Source organism: Urtica dioica, chromosome 9 (assembly GCF_054948205.1).
Source record: "Urtica dioica subsp. dioica isolate 48M chromosome 9, U.dioica_male_clone48M_v1_H2, whole genome shotgun sequence".
NCBI classification, from domain to species: Eukaryota; Viridiplantae; Streptophyta; class Magnoliopsida; order Rosales; family Urticaceae; genus Urtica; species Urtica dioica.
The window spans coordinates 29,592,429-29,609,939 of record NC_142764.1 but is presented as its reverse complement, the minus strand read 5'-3'; the positions used below and the strand labels follow the sequence as shown (position 1 = coordinate 29,609,939).

General features: G+C 35.5%; 3 protein-coding genes and 1 long non-coding RNA gene across 4 annotated transcripts; 2 read left to right on the top strand and 2 right to left on the bottom strand.

The window, feature by feature from the left end:
• Window positions 1–137: 137 nt before the first annotated feature.
• Window positions 138–8,363, bottom strand: LOC149386699 (uncharacterized). The gene is made up of 6 exons (XM_089626546.1): window positions 6,873–8,363; window positions 2,734–2,812; window positions 2,637–2,651; window positions 2,012–2,159; window positions 1,668–1,930; window positions 138–1,145 (listed from the first exon to the last, which is right to left on the bottom strand). The coding sequence occupies exons 1-6, from the start codon at window positions 8,329–8,331 to the stop codon at window positions 497–499; spliced, it is 2,613 nt and encodes an 870-aa protein (XP_089482672.1). The 5' UTR covers window positions 8,332–8,363; the 3' UTR covers window positions 138–496.
• Window positions 8,364–10,287: 1,924 nt separating this feature from the next.
• On the bottom strand, window positions 10,288–10,734 carry LOC149386698 (uncharacterized). Its single transcript, XR_016301495.1, has 2 exons — window positions 10,530–10,734; window positions 10,288–10,440 (listed from the first exon to the last, which is right to left on the bottom strand). It is a non-coding gene; the product is annotated as an uncharacterized LOC149386698 (long non-coding RNA).
• A 774-nt stretch (window positions 10,735–11,508) lies between these two features.
• LOC149386697 (SNF1-related protein kinase regulatory subunit gamma-like PV42a) lies at window positions 11,509–13,843 on the top strand. Its single transcript, XM_089626055.1, has 3 exons — window positions 11,509–12,043; window positions 12,892–13,252; window positions 13,415–13,843. Exons 1-3 carry the CDS (start codon window positions 11,637–11,639, stop codon window positions 13,739–13,741), a joined length of 1,095 nt encoding a protein of 364 aa, XP_089482181.1. The 5' UTR covers window positions 11,509–11,636; the 3' UTR covers window positions 13,742–13,843.
• A 2,007-nt stretch (window positions 13,844–15,850) lies between these two features.
• On the top strand, window positions 15,851–17,384 carry LOC149386696 (phosphatidylcholine:diacylglycerol cholinephosphotransferase 1-like). Its single transcript, XM_089624933.1, has 2 exons — window positions 15,851–16,381; window positions 16,748–17,384. The coding sequence occupies exons 1-2, from the start codon at window positions 16,049–16,051 to the stop codon at window positions 17,210–17,212; spliced, it is 798 nt and encodes a 265-aa protein (XP_089481059.1). The 5' UTR covers window positions 15,851–16,048; the 3' UTR covers window positions 17,213–17,384.
• The last annotated feature ends 127 nt before the right edge of the window (window positions 17,385–17,511 follow it).

Sequence of the window (17,511 nt, the reverse complement as noted above, 5' to 3'; positions counted from 1 at the left end):
AAGTCCATTATATTTATTCAACCTTTTACTGCTCGGTGTCATCTAAGTGCGTATGATCCTTAAAAATGGATTAGATTTGAGATTTCAGAGGCTTTTATATTCAACACTTTGTCAAAACCCTTATTTCGGTAATGGCCTAGAATAATAGCGTAGCTCATATCTATAGATAAACCTTTGGTTTTGATATAAGCCAAAATACACACAACAATTACAGCAATTCCAATTCTGTGTATGAACATACATATCACGCCTATCGGTATACATGTTCATTCATAAACACCCAAAAGGATGAAAGAAAAAAAGACCCAAACAAACCAGTCACAATTCACAGCAATCATTCAAAGCAATGAACTTCAAAAAAAAAAAAAAAAACCCAGACAAGACCAAGTACACAACAAAAAAAAATTCAATAGCCAGTACCGCCTTGCCCGAGTAAAAAAAAAAACCCAAACACCCAACAAACAAAATTCACCACCTAAGCGAGTACTTGCTTCGGTTAGGCGATCCCAATCCCATCGTTTTCCTTTTCCTCCGATATCGAATCCGTATTCTCTTCTTCCACCCGAGAGACGTCGTTTTCCATATTCCGTTCCTCCTCCGGCGGCGGCGGATTCTTAAACAATTCGTCCTCCTCCAATTTGGCCAACTTCTCTTTCGAGTCTCCCTTTAGAAGCTCGAGAACATCGAGCATGGTGGGTCTCTTCTCGGGCTGAGACTGGGCGCAGAGGAGCGCCACATAGACGATCCTCTTGAGCTCGTCTTCAACGTATTTCCCGCCCAATTTCGGGTCGGCCATCTCGTCGAACCTCCTCTCGCGGGCCAGCGGCAACGCCCAGTCAGCGACGGCGCGCTTCTCCGCGGGCCCCACCCTCTCGATGGGCTTCTTCCCGCTCGCGATCTCGAGCAAGAGGACTCCGAAGCTGAAGACGTCGCAGCTCTCGCTGGCCTTGCCGAGCATCGCGTACTCCGGCGCAAGGTAGCCCAGCGTGCCCTTCACTCTCGTCGTGACATGTGTCGCACCGTCGGGGATCAGCTTCGCGAACCCGAAGTCGGCCACTTGGGCCACGAAGTTCGAGTCCAGAAGAACGTTGCTCGCCTTCACGTCTCTGTGTATTATGTGCGGAGTTGCGTGGTTGTGAAGATATCTGAAACAAAAAATAAATATATATATATAGGAAAAATTATAACTAATTGATTAGCAAAAGTTTCTGGTTTTCAGCAAAATAAGTCAAAGTTATGTCGTCAAATAAATTATGACAACGTGATTTTTTTTTTTTTGGACGATTTATAAGTAATTTATAACTTTCGAAAACTTTAATCACGGGGTCAGGTGCTTGCATATTTTGACTATTTCACTAGTTTTGGACAAACTTTGGCTATGTAACAAAATAAATAAAGAGAGATGCATTAATGTTTATCACAGTCCCAGTACTAGTCCTAAAACTCCTAATGATCACATTTTTTTTTTTTTATAAATATTCTGATTACGTTAAAACGAGGTAATCTAAAACTTACAAAATACGTGTTATTTTAGATTACACTATTCGATTACGATTGCAATCTTAGTAAAAATTTCAAAGGAAAAAAAAAAAAAGCAAAACTGGAACTATTTTCCCACTTTAACATGTAATTTTTTCGAAAAACAAAAATAATGTTTAGGCACTCACGCGATTCCTTCGGCGGACCCGATGGCGATACCCATTCGCCGTTTCCAATCGAGTTGGCACTCGGCCGAGTGTTGGCCGTGAAGATGCGACAAAAGGCTCAGATTTTGCATGTACTCGTAAACGATCAAGCGCTCCTGTCCCTCAGCGCAGTAACCGCGCAGGCTCAGCAAATTCTTGTGCCGAACTCTCGCCAGAATCTCGACCTCCACAGCGAATTCCAAGTCCGCTTTGTTGCTCCAAACTTTCAACCTTTTCACCGCAATCTGATTGGTCATACACACTCAGATAAGCTACGAATCGGTTCATAATTGCTATAGGCAAAAAAAAAAAAATAGAGACATTACTTGTGATCCGTCCCAAAGCTGACCCCAATAGACACTGCCGAAACCGCCTTCTCCGAGTTTATTGTCGTAATTGAAATTATTCGTCGCAGAGTGTAATTCCTTCAATGAAAACACCCGCCACGTCGCTTGCTTCTTTCCTCGATCTTTTCTGCTCCGACACAGCGAGAAACGCAACACATTATTAAGTAGTTGAGACAAGTTATGTGATTAACCAAAAAAAAAAAAAATTAAAAGGAATTCCTTTGATTAAGATGTTGTAATATTGGATGCCCAGATTACTCAAATGAAAAAGTGATTCATGATATGAACAGATAAACAATCTCAATCTCTGAGTTCATATTTCCATTTACCATTTCTCAGTGGAAATTAAAAACTTGAGCTTGAAATCTTTTATTTTTATTTAATTTTAATCCACAAAAAAAAAAAAACTTGCTCCATAATCCTTAAAGCTAAGCCTAGTAATTCCCAATCCTAATATCGAGACTGCTCAAGTAATTCACGGTTTTATGAAATCTTCAAGGTCATCATGTTCATGTACTGTGATTAAAAAAAAAAAAAAAAAAAAAAGTTCAAAACCCAAAATTCTCTAACAATAAGGGTCGTAGAGAAATGAGTAGAAATATACCGATCTAAACCAGTTCTACAGCAGAGAAAAGCCATGTCCTTTCAAAATATATTCAACGCCGATCAAAACAAAACCCACTCGCTTCGTGGTTTGGAACCGAAATCGGATAATGGAGATGATAACACTCCGAATATTTTTCTCTCGTTCTTTCTTCAATTTTCCAAGCTCGTCGAAGACTGAGAGACCGAAGAACGATAGAGGACGAAGCGGAAATAAAGCACAAGTCTTTCGGAAAATGAAGAATGTACGGATTCTTCTTTCTTCTTTCTGTCTGGGTTCCGTTTAAGTGACAAGCAACAAAGAAAAAGCGAAATCTAGGAGTTCTGAAAATGAGTGTTGTTGAGATGGGATTTGAAGAACTTTGAACGGAACTGAGAAAGAGTATTGTGAAATTTAAGCTCACCCAAAAGTCTTGTTACTTGTTACACTTTTTTAGTTTTTCTTTTCTTAGTGGGGTATATTTAATTAATTAATTTGCGAGTATTTTCTCCAGATGTGGTCGATTCCTGAAAATACACAAATAATGACAAATAATAGAACTTTTTTTTTTTTAATAATTTATAACTTTAATTTTTTTTTTTTAATATAAATTATTAGAAGTAATCTATGCTCTCCATGGCCTCTCCATCAACTTGTTACATAATATTTAATGGATTTTTTTTTTTTTTTTTTGCGAATCAATATGTGTTCTTTGAAAATGTGATTTTTGTTTTGATAAAATGAAAATTCACCATTTTCACTAATTTTTGTTTAGAAGTGATATTATTAGTCAAGATTACATGATATATTATAGCATTATCAGTTACACTATTAAAGATTACATGATTTAGTGTATGGACATTAAATTAAAATGAAATAAATCATCCACCATTACTTTAATATTATCATTACTAATGTGTGAGATTATCAGTAGACCAAATTAGCTACCACTTTTCACTACTACTTTAATATTATCTTTTCTAGTGTATTCACAATATTTTATGATAGAAACTCATTAAGAACATCTCCAACCCACATTAAATTTGGTGCGGGATGAGACATATTTGGTGTGGATTTGTTCCAACCCACACCAAATTCTACATCAAATTTGATATATATAATAGTTCCACGTCAAATTTGCACAATTTTTAATTGTAAGATTATTATTGGCCTAATAAATTTGATATGATTGATATAGAAAACAATATAATATTTAATAAGATTATTATTGACATAACAAATTAATAGAGAGACTAATATATAATTGATATGAAGTAATATTGAAAATATAAAAATATTATATTTTTTGTGTGAGATTCGATGTTATAGGTTGAAGTGAAAATACTGTAGTTGCACCAAATTTAGTGTAAAAGTTATCTAATTTGGTGTTGTGACTAGAGATTATCTATGTTTATTTGTGCTGTCATTATATATAAAATAAATAAATATATCAAAGTTCAAAGAAGGCGTAAGCATAATTCTTTGTTTTCTTATTTCGTGAAAGAGACTTCTCTGCATAATATGACGTCAAAAGTATCAAATGCAATGGTAATTTTGTACTACCTTTAAAATACTACTCCAAAAAAATAACCTTTGAAATACTGAGTTTAAAATCATAGATTTTTCAAAACCTTCGATATAAATTCGACTTAAATTTTGTGAAATTTACCGAGTCAATATTGATTGAAGTACCGACATAAATTTTTGTAAAAGTTCTAAATACCGACATAATGTATACACCATCTTGGCATAATTTTATTTTCTTATGTAGATAGGTTAAATTTCGTCAATAACAAGTTTCTACATTTTCAATCATAATCTGCTTAGCATATCCTTTTACAGAATCCATTTGGGTTATAATGACCAAAGCCAAATATATAATGTCAAATTGAGAAACTAAGTTGTTAGGATTGAATTGAACGAACAATTGAAAGAATAGCTGTTGTGGTTTAATTGCGTTGAACTAGTGGAAATAAATGAGCGTTAAATAATCTATTCTATGCAAGTGGGGTTATAGTTATAGATTGATTGCAATAAAGTGGTTAACATTTACCTCTGATATACAAGTCAATAGTTAAAAAAAATCATAATGCCCTAGTTTATATGGAGTTTTCACTGCTCAAAACGTTGACTAATTGGACAATTATAATCAGTGTGATCTAATACTAATCCCATAGTTCCGGTTGTTTTTTTCTCCCATTAAATTTGATATCAAGTGATTAGCAGTTTCATGACTTCAAGAACAGATTACGAGTCTCATTAAAAAGAAATGAAGTTCTTTCCCAGCAGAATAATTTCAGCTATTTAAGATCATTAAATTATGCTCCATCCACCTAAATGCTGCGTTTTTGCTTGTCATATTTTAAATTCAGTTACACTCAACAACTTTATCATATATAAGCAACCCAATTGCATGTTTATTACAAATTTACAATTACATGGATGATTTAATATAAGTTTAAAAAAGCAAAGGATGTATATTATGGTTTTGGTTTACTGCTAAATTCAATACAAAAACAGAAAAGAGCTCATTTTAAGAGTTCAAATAAAAATATTTCTAAAATAAAGAGTTAAAATAATAATTTTTTTTTTCCAGAAATCGGAGAGATAATGGGATAGTCAGACACCCATGGGAAGGAATAAAGCTTTTGGGATATGTTTATTTCAAAGCACGTGACTACAACTAAATGGTAGGGATAGAGTTTCAATGATCTTCTGGGAAGGAGAGAAAAAGATTGCAATTCAAGAAAAAACATCAAAACAATTACAGACTGTTCTTTCAAGTTTATGTGTCTTCATTCTAAATGGGACCAATCACATATCAAAATAATGTAAACAAAGATTGCATGAAACGTCACGCATAAAAAATGTTAGATATGGAGAGAAAGAAAAAAAAAAGTAGATGGCGATAAATTGAGCAAAATGGCATATTAGGTAAATATTATTGATGCATATTCAAATGGAACAAACAGTGCTTTTTGGATCTACTATATTAAAATAATATTATGCGGAATTTTATTTTTTATATATATGCAATTCGATCTTCTATATTGGTGAATGTCGATCTGTACTTGTTTGTAATTCTCATACTTAATCACATTTATATGAAAACAGCCGGCAGATAATTGTGATTCGTTTTGCATTTAGCATTTTATAGGACGTAATAAAATACTATTCATAATGTATATATAGTGTAGTGGTGACTATATAAATCAAATATACTTCCAAAAAGTAAAATAGCATAATATCATCACACATTACATTAAAATTTATATGGTAGTTAGGCCTACCAATGATTGATGTCAGGCTATACTCTATACTATAGTCCCTCTTCCTAGTAATTTTTTTTGGTGACCCCAGAGACACAAATGTAATTTGCTAATGAGGACTTTCCACTTTTATGATATAGTTGTCTAATTATCAACTTTGTTTCTGTAGCATCTTATCTATTGGGGAAAAAAGTCACCATTTTCCTTCAATCCTTCAAATATCAGTGTCACTAATTTGTCGAATAAATTTTTGTTTGATACCTTGACAACATGATCGTTTGATTTTATATTATTATATATTCAGACATTTTCTTTTCCACTCTCTCTTGATTGTTGGACTTACATGATTAGGCAAAATAGTAAGGCAACAGGCCAACAGGTTTTGTACATACAATTTTTTAAATTTATCATTTTTTTAACAGTTCTATTTGAAATTTTTTAATGTTTATAGTTTCATTTAACATTTTATAGTCCAGAGCTTCATTTTAAATAATGGAAAAATTATCTGAAAATTAAAAAAGTGAGATATTTTATATTCAGGGAATTACTATCTTCAAATGAGTTCTTTGTTAAATATCTCATATCGCCATATTTCAGTCTGAATCCACAGGCCCACTAAAGTTGACAAATGAGTGTCGTTAATTGTTATTGCTATTATTGATTTTACAGGATTATATATAAAAACATAAATTATTATCATTATTAAATTGAAACTTATAATATCTTAATGATTTTTATTTAAATTAATCTTTTTAAAAAAACATAAACGTAAAAAAACTGAATAAAAATTAAACAATTTACATTGACATATAAGCATTTGTCTTAAAACGAACCCATTGCATCCAAGAGTTACAATTATTTCCCAACGAAAACATCTCAATCATTTCGTTTATGACTCTCACGAGATAACAACCCGTATCAGACTGTACATGCGTAAATAATACTAATAAATAGAAAAAAAACATTATTCTACACTTACAAAATTCTTAATTAAATAAAATGCAACGAATAACCATGGCGACAAATAATATACAAACAAAGCTTCTCCTATCCCTTATTGCGCCACTAGAAGACACTTGCTCCGAACCGCGCACAGCAACAAAATGTTGGATCGTCGATCTAGGCGAACCCGGTTTAGCCGAGTCACACGGACCGATTCCCGAGTTGAGCGACGAGTCCAAACCGCTATTGGGCCTGAAACACAGGCCCAAATTGTTGTACAGCCTAAGCTTTTCCCTCATCCTCCAAACCATCTCTCTCTCAAATGGAACAAGCCCGATTAACCAATTGTCGTTTAGCCTCAACTCGCTCAGATTCTTCAGCTCCTTAAACCCCACGGGAATCGAACCGTTGAACCGGTTCTCATCGAGATGAAGGACTCGCAGGCTCGGTAATTGGGCCAAGGAAGACGGTATTGGGCCTTGAAACCCCATATTCGACAATATCAAAATCATCAAACCCTTCATTCCTCGAAACACATCGCTCGGAATAATCGAGCCCATCCGGTTTCCTTTGAGAATCAGAGCTTGAAGAGAAACAAGGCTTTTCATCGACCCCGGAATTGGGCCCAAAAGACCATTGTAAGATAAGTCCAACAGAGTGAGCTCTTTCAACTCCCCAATCGACTCGGGTATAGAACCGGTCAACCGGTTCCGACTGAAATCAATCTTGACCAAAGACCGACACTTCGAAACGCTGGAGGGAATGGGTCCCACGAGAAGGTTCTGACTGAAGTCAACGACGCTCAGAACCGGGAAGCCCAAACCGGGAATCGAACCGGAAAGCCGGTTCGAGCTCAGATCCAACGACCACAGACCGGTGATCCGGTTCAACGACTCAGGAATCGAACCGTTGAGGCTATTCCCGTGGAGGTCAAGAATCCTGACCCGAGTAAGGTTACCCAACTCGGGAGGTATTTCGCCCACGTGGCCGTTTTCCCTGAGAACCAAAGTCTGGAGATTTGGGCCCAATAGGCCCAAGAAGGAGGGAATGGGCTGGGGATTTTGGGTGAGGCATCGGTAGAAGAAGAGGGTTCGGAGGTGAGGGAGGCGCGTGACGGAGGGCGAGATGTGCGCGCGTGAGGGGTCGCACGTGGGAAAAGCGGTGTCGTCGGAGAGGGCTCCGAAGGAGAGAGAGACCACGTGCAACACGTTTTTGTTGTCGGGCATGCACTCGATGCCGTGCCATCTGCCGCGGCACACGTCCGGTATCTCGGTCGCCCAGCCGTTTCCCGTGGCTCGCATGACGTCATAAACCGCCTCTTGCTCCGCCGGGTCGGTTTTCGACCCGTCCTTGTTCGACCCGAACCCGGTTTGGGGTCCGTCCATCAGGGCCGACGGAGAACCGGAGTCCGACATTATCACGGTGAATGGCTGGGAGACGGGTAAGAGAGGGAATAATAAGACTAGTATTATTACTAGTGAGACGAGTTTGAACTTTTGAGCCATTTTGTTTGGATGTTATTTTGGTGTGACGAGAGTGTGTGTATGAGTTTTGAGTGTTTTACGTTATATGTTTGTATATATATATGGAGTGGATATAGATTTAAATGACATTTGATTTTGGTTGGTGAATAAATGAAGCGAGCGACTTATGAGGTTCACGAGAAATGAGGGTGAATTTTGAAATGTTTGTGCATTAATGTGGTCACGGGATGTATATTGCTCTTGTCTCTAGGATATTGATACTAGTATATTTACTACAGAAATTCACTCATTTTAATGTGGTCACGTGAACAATGAGAAGGCAAAGATGTTTCTGAAGCCTGACAAATCAATTATTACAGAAGCACATCGCATATGGCCGTCTCTCAAGGATGATTAATAGATGAAGGTTTGTTCTGTTTATTAATATATAATGCTTGTTCGCTCATATCACCTTGGTGCTTTCACTTTATACACATACACATATGTTCATATTTGTGTCCGGAAACAAGTACTATTGAAATGCATATATAGTTATATACACATGCCAGTGGTGAGTGGGGACAAGTACAATTGAGAAGCATTGGGTATCAAAAACAAGTCGTTCATATATATTGGTGACAAGTACAATTGAAACTGTATTTTAGTGAACGTTTTTTTTATATATATATTATTTTGAGCCCTCTTGTCTTATTCAATCAAAAACTTTATGAAGATCATGAGAGCGCTTAAAGAGTACGTTTGTTTGGATAGTTTGTTATCGTTGGACGATTTTTCATACGTGGGTCTCCATAATCACGACCCTCCAAATCGAGTAAAGCTTTTATTTTCTTATTTGCAATCTTCAATAAGAGATGTATGTACACGTTTTACTATCTTTCTAATCCGTTGTCCTTTTTTTCATTAATGCTTAAGTTCATGGTTGAGACTAGACTCCAAGGACGAGGATACTCTAGTTGTGAATGACGTTTTTGGTCACTGAACTGAATTGCCGTTTTGAATTTTGGACTTCTTAATTAATGGGAGTTTAATACTTTTATATTTGTCATTTAGTTTTGTGGCCATTCTTGGTGTGTTACTGTGTTTTACATTCACTACAAGAAATAAAAGATTTGCGACGACGTCTTAAATCAAGTGTGAATTGGCTCTTATATGACACTTTAGCACAATGCCCCTTAGGCATCAATCAAGGGTTTATTTTTTTTTTCTTCTTAAACAAGCGTTTGAATAAGCAGCTGTGTTGTTTTGCACGAACAATTATAATCACAAACGACATGAGTGTCGGCCAAACTTTGACTAACATTCATTTCTTTTGAGATCATAATTGTTTTTTATTCGAACTCATGTAATTATTACGTTAATAAAAAAAAATCACAATTGATCATAAATTACGCTTACTCTCTGTTTTATATATCACGAGTTGGTTTGCCCGCGCATTGCCGCAGTTTAAAGAAACAAATAATTTGCTATATTATGTTTAGAACTTTATAAAGATGATAATAACCGATAATCGATCAATATATAAAATAAAAATTCAATATAAAACAGAAGAAATGTTTCATAATAAAACATATCATTTGAAATAAAGTTTATTAGTAAAACAAATACTTTAAAAGTTATTTCTCATTTGATAATTAAAGAAAAGTACAAAATATGAACATCTTTTCAGATGCAACGCAACTTTATGTCAGCATGATATAATATTTCTGAGTAAATACAATGCGTAAGTACACTGTTTGATTCTACTTTTTAATCTCTAAAGTTCCTGTAACTCCAACGATTCTTTATAGTTTAAATATAGGTTTAATAAAATATGAGGAAAACATATCTCTGGGCAATAACTTATTTATTCATGTTTAAAAAAGGAAACGAAAACAGCTTATTTATTCCAAATACGGCAAAGATACGTGACGAACACACAATACAAAAGGTTATGAGTAAATAGTAAAAAAATATTAAGTCCACAGCTATGAATTCATATTACACTTGCAACGAACCAAACATCATGTAAATAAGAAGCAAAATGGAAGTATAGAAACCAACCTTTTCGATCAATGAGACTACACAATTTTTTTTTAGATTTCAACTTATTTAGAGAGCAAAGGTCCAAAAGAGAATAAGTCAGCCTAGCCCCTACAAATAATATTTTAGACAACAAAAATGGCGTGTCAGTAGGGGAAAAAAAATAAGGATATAAGATTGCAGTAAACTGATTAACAGACCTTTTCAAATATATTGTTGCCTTAGATGTTTAAGTATTTGACCAACTGTTTAAAAAGTAAGGGAAAACTATGTACGACGGGCTAAGTCCGGCGTTCAAGATCAAGATTGAGTAAGAAAAGTAATTATTCTTAACTTACATAATTGTTTGATAGGAAAGTATGATAGCTGTAATATAAAGGTAAGAGTATAGTACAGAAATATGCAGAGATGAAGAGGAATGATATAGTGAATATAATTTAAAGTTTACATACGTATTTATAGACAGAATAAATATCTATGTAGTAGAAGATAGACATAGTCATTAAGATAGACACCAAGAAGATATTACATAACTTAGTTGTTTCTAAAATGAGAAAATATTTTAGAAAAATAAAAAGATAAATATTGAATCATTGAAGTCTGTACCATACAAATATCTATAGCATGACAAAAATAATTTAAAAAACTTTTTTAGCTTGAGTTATCGTTCTCTACAAATTATGCTGCTTGATTTTTATGTGGGTTAAGAAGTTACAGAATAAAAATACATATGTAGTAGAAGATAGACATAGTCATTGAGATAGACACCAAGAAGATATTACATAGCTTAATTGTTTCTAAAATGAGAAAAGATTTTAGAAAAATAAAAAGATAAATATTAAATTATTGAAGTATGTACCGCACAAATATCTATAGCATGACAAAAACAATTAAAAACAACTTTTTTAGCTTGAGTTATCTAAAGAGGATAGACAACTATACATTGAATTTGTTTTGCACATTGTTTTATTCATGTTTGTAGATATTTTAAGTGGGACCCAGGTAAAGTCTTATGATTAAGTATGAGTCGGTTTGTTTTTCAGCTGACGTACGTCGAAGCATAATAAGTCGGTTTGTTTATACTTTATATATTATATTGATATAACTTGCAACATAATATCGGTTTGTTTATATATATTATATTGAGATAGTTCGGCCTGCATGCAAATGCAACACCGTCTCTCTCAACACGTGTATTCATAAACTCAATATATAGCAAGAGTAAGGAAAATCAAATCCCAATCATCAACTAAATTCGCAACATAAAAAACACATCTACCAAGCTTAGAAAAAAAAAATAAAAAAAAATGCAACATCAAGAAGAAAAAGAAGAAGAAAAGATAAGAAGCAAGAAAGTGAAGGACATATTGGAGGATGGAAAGACGAAGAGGCTAGTGGAAGTTCCGTACACGGCGAGCCTGGCTCAGACGATGAACGTGCTCGTGGCGAACCGGGTTGTGGCGGTTCCGGTGGCGGCGCCGCCGGGTCAGTGGATCGGAGCCGGCGGTTCGATGATTATGGAGTCCGACAAGCAGACCGGTTCGGTGAGAAAGCAGTACATAGGGATGGTCACCATGGTTGACATCCTCGCCCACATCGCCGACTCCGACTCCGGCGCCGCCGATCTCGACCGCAAAATGGCCGTCGAGGTTTCCTCTATCATCGGCCATTGTGTCGAAGGATTAAGTCTCTGGACTTTTAACCCTAACACGAGGTAAATCTATTACAATGACTTTAAATCTTGATTTTTTTTTTATGACAAAAACATATTTCTCAATTCTCAATACTATCTATTAAATAAGTGAGTAATGACCAGCCAGTTCTTTGACCGAAACTTTGACTAGACAAATTAACTGGGTTTTCTCGTCAATTTTTACCAAGCACTTGGAATTAACCAATTAACTGATTTTTTTTAACGGAAAAATACTAATAATAATAATAATTAGGAACAAATTAAAAAAAATAGCGCTAAAATTTATTAACCTCTTAATTGTACAAAAAAAAAAAATACATACCTTAATAATTATAACTTTACTATATAGTCTCAATTAATAGTATCACATCATTTTATCCGTGATATGTGACACTATTTTGAGACCGTGCAAAGATATAAGTAAAGTAGGCTACGATCATATTAAACTTTCAAAATATAGTATATGGTTGTATTGTATATATATTGGGCAGCGTATCACTGTGTGGAAATATGAGCTTTTGGATGATTACAATGTTAAGAGGGATTATTTAAGCATATAGATAAACACTGCCCGTCTTGGCCTAAGGTGGGCTAGCCCTGGGGCCCCATATTTGGATTGGCCTAATTAAGAAAATTTACATTTTTTATCCTAAAAATTTACACTTTTGACCCATTTTCTAAAAAATTTACATTTTTTACTCTGAAAATTTGAAAACTTAAAGGCCTCAATATTATCACCTGGAGCCCCGGCCCGTACATGTACTCATTTTTTTTTTCTCATTTGGTACTATCCTTTATAACACACTCGATGATTATTATTTTCCAACTTTTATGAATACGTATATATGTTATTGCACGTACGTACATAGCATCATGGAGTGCATGGAAGTGTTGAGCAAAGGAATCCACAGAGCTCTGGTCCCAATCGACAGCCGAATCGAAAGCACCTCCGGCGCCGAACTCGTCGAATCGGCTTCGGCGTATCGAATGCTCACTCAAATGGACGTTCTCAAGTTTCTCAACAGAAGAGTCAACTCTTCTCGGCTTCAGGCCATCGCTTCCAACTCCGTCGAAGACTTGGGAGCCATCACCGAGACCGTCTTCGCTGTGACTCACAGCACCAAACTCATCGACGTCATCAAGACAATGAGGAGCGCTCAGCTCAACGCCGTTCCGATCGTCACAGACTCCGATATCATCCCACAAGACCAGCACCACCAACTCATCAATGTAAACTAACCAATTACCCCAAAAATTATATAAATCAGCCTTTTAAAAAAAAAAAGGAAAACTAGGTTTTTGTGTTTTTTTATTTATTTATTTTTTATTATAGCAATATAGCTCAAATTTGAATTTTTTTTTAATTTATTAATAAATTTTTTTTTTTTTTAGGGAAGAGGAAGGAAGGTGGTAGGGACATTTTCGTCAACTGATTTGAAAGGTTGCCACTTGTCGACGTTGCAAACGTGGTTGCCACTGAGCGTTTTGGAGTTCACGGAGGCGGTCAAAACGAGCCCTCTCTTTGCTGACAGCGGTTATGGTACGAAGAGAACCCTGGTGACGTGTCGAGCCGAGAGTTCTCTGGGTGACGTCATCGACATGGCGGTGAGCGAGCACGTGCACAGGATCTGGGTGGTGGATCAACAGGGTTTGCTCGTTGGCCTCGTCTCTCTCACAGACATGATCAGGGTCTTGAGGCTCGCTCTCTTTTCTTATTAGTAGTGCTTTAATATGTTCAAGGTTTTTTTTTTTTTTTCTTCTTTTTGACTTTGTATATATTGTAGTTGTGATATAAATAACATGACCTGAAATATTAAACTACACCATGAAAGTGGAAGTCTTTGATTTTTTAATTCAGTAATAAATAGTCTAATTCATATACGAAAAATCATATTATGATACATTTTATATATATATATATATATATATATATATATATATTTTTAATAATAGTTAACGGTATATGTTATTATTATTTATTAATTAATTAAGATTACCATACTGATACGATAGCGTTATTTGAATAACACGTAAATTTCAGATTACCTAATTCTAAAGACTCTAGATCTCAATATATTTTTTTTATTACATATCGAACTATGTAATACTGATCACCATTATTGGCGCCGAACACGCTCATTTTAATAGTATGATAATTTTAGTAATTTGTATTTTGTATTATATTTCACTTTCACATGTGGCCATGTTGGTGGAATTTATTATACATACACAAATTTGGACCACGAAATTGTTTGGTTGGGTGTGAGAATTGAATTTCGGACACTCTTCACAGCTGGTCTTATCATCATTGTCTTTGTAAAATCACATAATAAATTTCAGCCACGTCGACAAAAATATATCGTGTATCGTATAATCGCACAATACATTTATCTGAGACCACTAACATTACAAATAAATCATCTATACCTAAGGTAAATAATAGAGCTTTATGTTTTGCCACACTCATTAAAGGGCTATTTATGATACTAGTAAAATTGGGGGAAAAAAAGGTTTATAAGGTGAGAGAGATCAATATTTTACAACGTTGAACTGACAGCTAAAAGATGTCAGTCATACACGTGTACTGAAGTAGAGATTCCCTCTCTTCGTGCTACTTTTCGAATCAGTTGGGTTCGACATGTCGTTTATAGGAAAATTTTATCCTTGTCGCTTCCACAATACGGAACCGTGAGAAGTACGGTAAAAAATTGGGAACTCCGTCATTATTACTCGAATTTCTTTCAATATGTACAAAGAAAGATGATAATGATAGACATGTTCTCTAACAAATATGCACAAGTTTGCATTTTTAAGGCATCTAACTTTTCGTATTAGCCTAATTTGCTTAGGTCTGCGACCTCTTTATGATATAGCAAATAATAGTTTCCAACCCAACAAACAACTATAAAATGTGCGTTCAATACCACAAGCTACCAAAAAAAGCACTATAAAAATATTATGTATAACGTATTTTTTTTAAAATAAAATATTCCATACGTGTCTTCCAAGTTCAAAGCTATGCCATTTGTTAAGTTAGCCAAAATTAATATTTATCAATAAGTGGACGTAGAGAAAAACTAAATCTGTAAAACATAATTAAACCTGACGAATTAATATATGCTAATAAGGCTGAAAAAACCATATGATTTATTCTTTGAGAAAAGATTTTCGGCACGATTCACGATCTGAAACGATCCACTCACGGGTTGACACGTGGCACTGAGCATCCACGTGTCAATCCGTGAGTGGCTCGTTTCAGGATCGTGAATCGCGCCGAATAGCTTTACTCTTATTCTTTACGCAAAATAATTTGTTCGAGCTTGATTCTCTCAATATTCTTCTCTCTATTTATCTATCTATTTCATTCATTATCAACAAGTATATTTCTATATCGATTATACTATTTCAATTATCAAATTAAAAATTCACTTTAAAATTCTAAAAACAATGCCCTCACGATATTAAATTAAATCAAAATTTTAAAAAAAATTCATGATTGTTTACTAAGAAAAATCTTACATCTGCAAATATATCACTAATTGCATGTCATAAAACTGTTTGGAACATGTTAATTTTTTTTAGTTATTTGATCAAATTAAAACTTTGACTATTTACTAATTGAATTAGTTAAAAAGACTGAATTCTCTTTTTTTTTTTTTATGTGATTAAAACATTATAGAATAATTTGATAATTTGATTATTATTTTACTCCCAAAACAAGTGAATTAGTGACCAAAGTAAAAAAATTGTGCAAATAGTTTATAGAAAATTTAAGTATAGTGGGTGGGAAGTGGGAACTAAACGGGTGTCATCTCATCTCAATCTTTTCATAGAATATAACGAACAACCAATTAAAGCAAAGAACGATGAATTGGAAATAAGACCAAGTCCTCTCTCTAAATCTTAACCTTGGTTTTTGGCAAAAAGCGAGTCAGAGAGAGAGAGAGAGAGACATTAGTAAAGTGAGGCAGATCTGTGCCGCCACTACCCTTGGCTCGCAATCTCCGCCGTCCGTCGTCTGCTTCCATGAACGGCGTCGATTCAATCAGAAGGCGATCATCCAACAACAACAATAATAACAGCAACGATAAGACGAAGAAGACCACCACCGGAAAAGGCATGAAGAAAGCGTATTTCCTGACGTGGACGCCGTCTGACGTGGCGCACGTGGTGACGAATTACCGCCTTCCGTGCGCCGCCGCCGCGGGGCTTCTCTTCTTCATGGGCGTGGAGTACACGCTCCTGATGGTCCCCTCTTCCGCTCCTCCCTTCGACATCGGCTTCGTCGCCACGCGCGGACTCCATCGCGTCATCGCCGACTCACCCAATCTCAACACTCTCCTCGCCGCCCTCAACACCGTAATTATTCAATCAATTCGTTTACTGTTATTAATTTTTTTTTCCCTTAGGTTTTCATGTACAATCCCGGTCAATGTCAATGTTTTATGCAGAGTCTAAAATTTTGAATGCTAGCTAAACAAAATTTTAAATTTCGATTACTTTAATCAAAATATAAAAATCATGATAACTTTTTTAAGTAATTATTACAGAGTAGATATTTTCTATTTTTTTTAATTAATCGGCTTTTAATCGGAACGTACAGTCTTAAAACTTTGGATACTAGCAAAACAAAATTTAAATTTATGATTATTTTTCTTAATTAATAAGTATAGAATAGATAGAGGAGATATTTTCTTAGTTTTACTTTATTTTAATTGAATCCAGGTGTTTGTGGGGATGCAAACGGTGTATATACTGTGGACATTTGTGGTGGAAGGACGAGCGAGGGCAACGATAGCGACAGTGTTCATGTTCACGTGCAGGGGTATTCTCGGGTATTCCACTCAGCTTCCTCTTCCTCTGGGTTTCATCGGTTCAGGGGCGGACTTTCCAGTCGGAAACGTTTCGTTTTTCTTGTTTTACTCGGGCCACGTGGCGGGGTCGGTGATTGCCTCGCTGGACATGAGGCGCGTGAAGAGGCGTGGAATGGCTTGGACTTTCGACGCGCTCAACGCGCTTCAGGTCGTCAGGCTGCTCGGAACCAGAGGCCACTACACCATCGACCTCGCCGCCGGGCTCGGCGCCGGAATTCTCTTTGACTTTCTCGCCGGAAACTACGTCCAGTCAACGAAATCGACGACGGCTCTTGACTCCGCTGAAACCAACGGACTCGGCGTGAGAGCTAAGTGAATTCCATTAGATCATTAGACCTTAGACAGAGTTGTGCTGGTTTTTAATCTTTGTTTGTTACATCAATTTGATTGAATTCGATGAGAAAAGAATTGGTCCATTGTTCTCGTTGATTTTCAAATTATCAGTAAATTTTGTTTTGTTTTTGTCATCTAACATCGTTGCATGTGAAGACTGTGTCCACTATCAGTTTTTATTTGCCGATTTCAGAGAGAATGAGATAAATATTTTTAAGAGTTTGGAATTTTGTAGGAACGTCATTTTCACAGAGCTGGAATAATAAAGAGAATTTATGGCAC

Excerpts from the sequence above, each read along its gene's own strand:
- LOC149386699 (XM_089626546.1), bottom strand. The coding sequence starts at position 8,331 with ATGGCTCAAAAGTTCAAACTCGTCTCACTAGTAATAATACTAGTCTTA. Across the intron at positions 2,813-6,872 it reads TCGTTGCATTTTATTTAATT|TCTTCGACGAGCTTGGAAAA; the intron begins AAGAATTTTGTA and ends TCGGTCTCTCAG. Across the intron at positions 1,146-1,667 it reads GGGTCCGCCGAAGGAATCGC|ATATCTTCACAACCACGCAA; the intron begins GTGAGTGCCTAA and ends TTTTTGTTTCAG.
- LOC149386697 (XM_089626055.1), top strand. The coding sequence starts at position 11,637 with ATGCAACATCAAGAAGAAAAAGAAGAAGAAAAGATAAGAAGCAAGAAA. Across the intron at positions 12,044-12,891 it reads ACTTTTAACCCTAACACGAG|CATCATGGAGTGCATGGAAG; the intron begins GTAAATCTATTA and ends GTACGTACATAG. Across the intron at positions 13,253-13,414 it reads AGCACCACCAACTCATCAAT|GGAAGAGGAAGGAAGGTGGT; the intron begins GTAAACTAACCA and ends TTTTTTTTTTAG.
- LOC149386696 (XM_089624933.1), top strand. The coding sequence starts at position 16,049 with ATGAACGGCGTCGATTCAATCAGAAGGCGATCATCCAACAACAACAAT. Across the intron at positions 16,382-16,747 it reads TCCTCGCCGCCCTCAACACC|GTGTTTGTGGGGATGCAAAC; the intron begins GTAATTATTCAA and ends AATTGAATCCAG.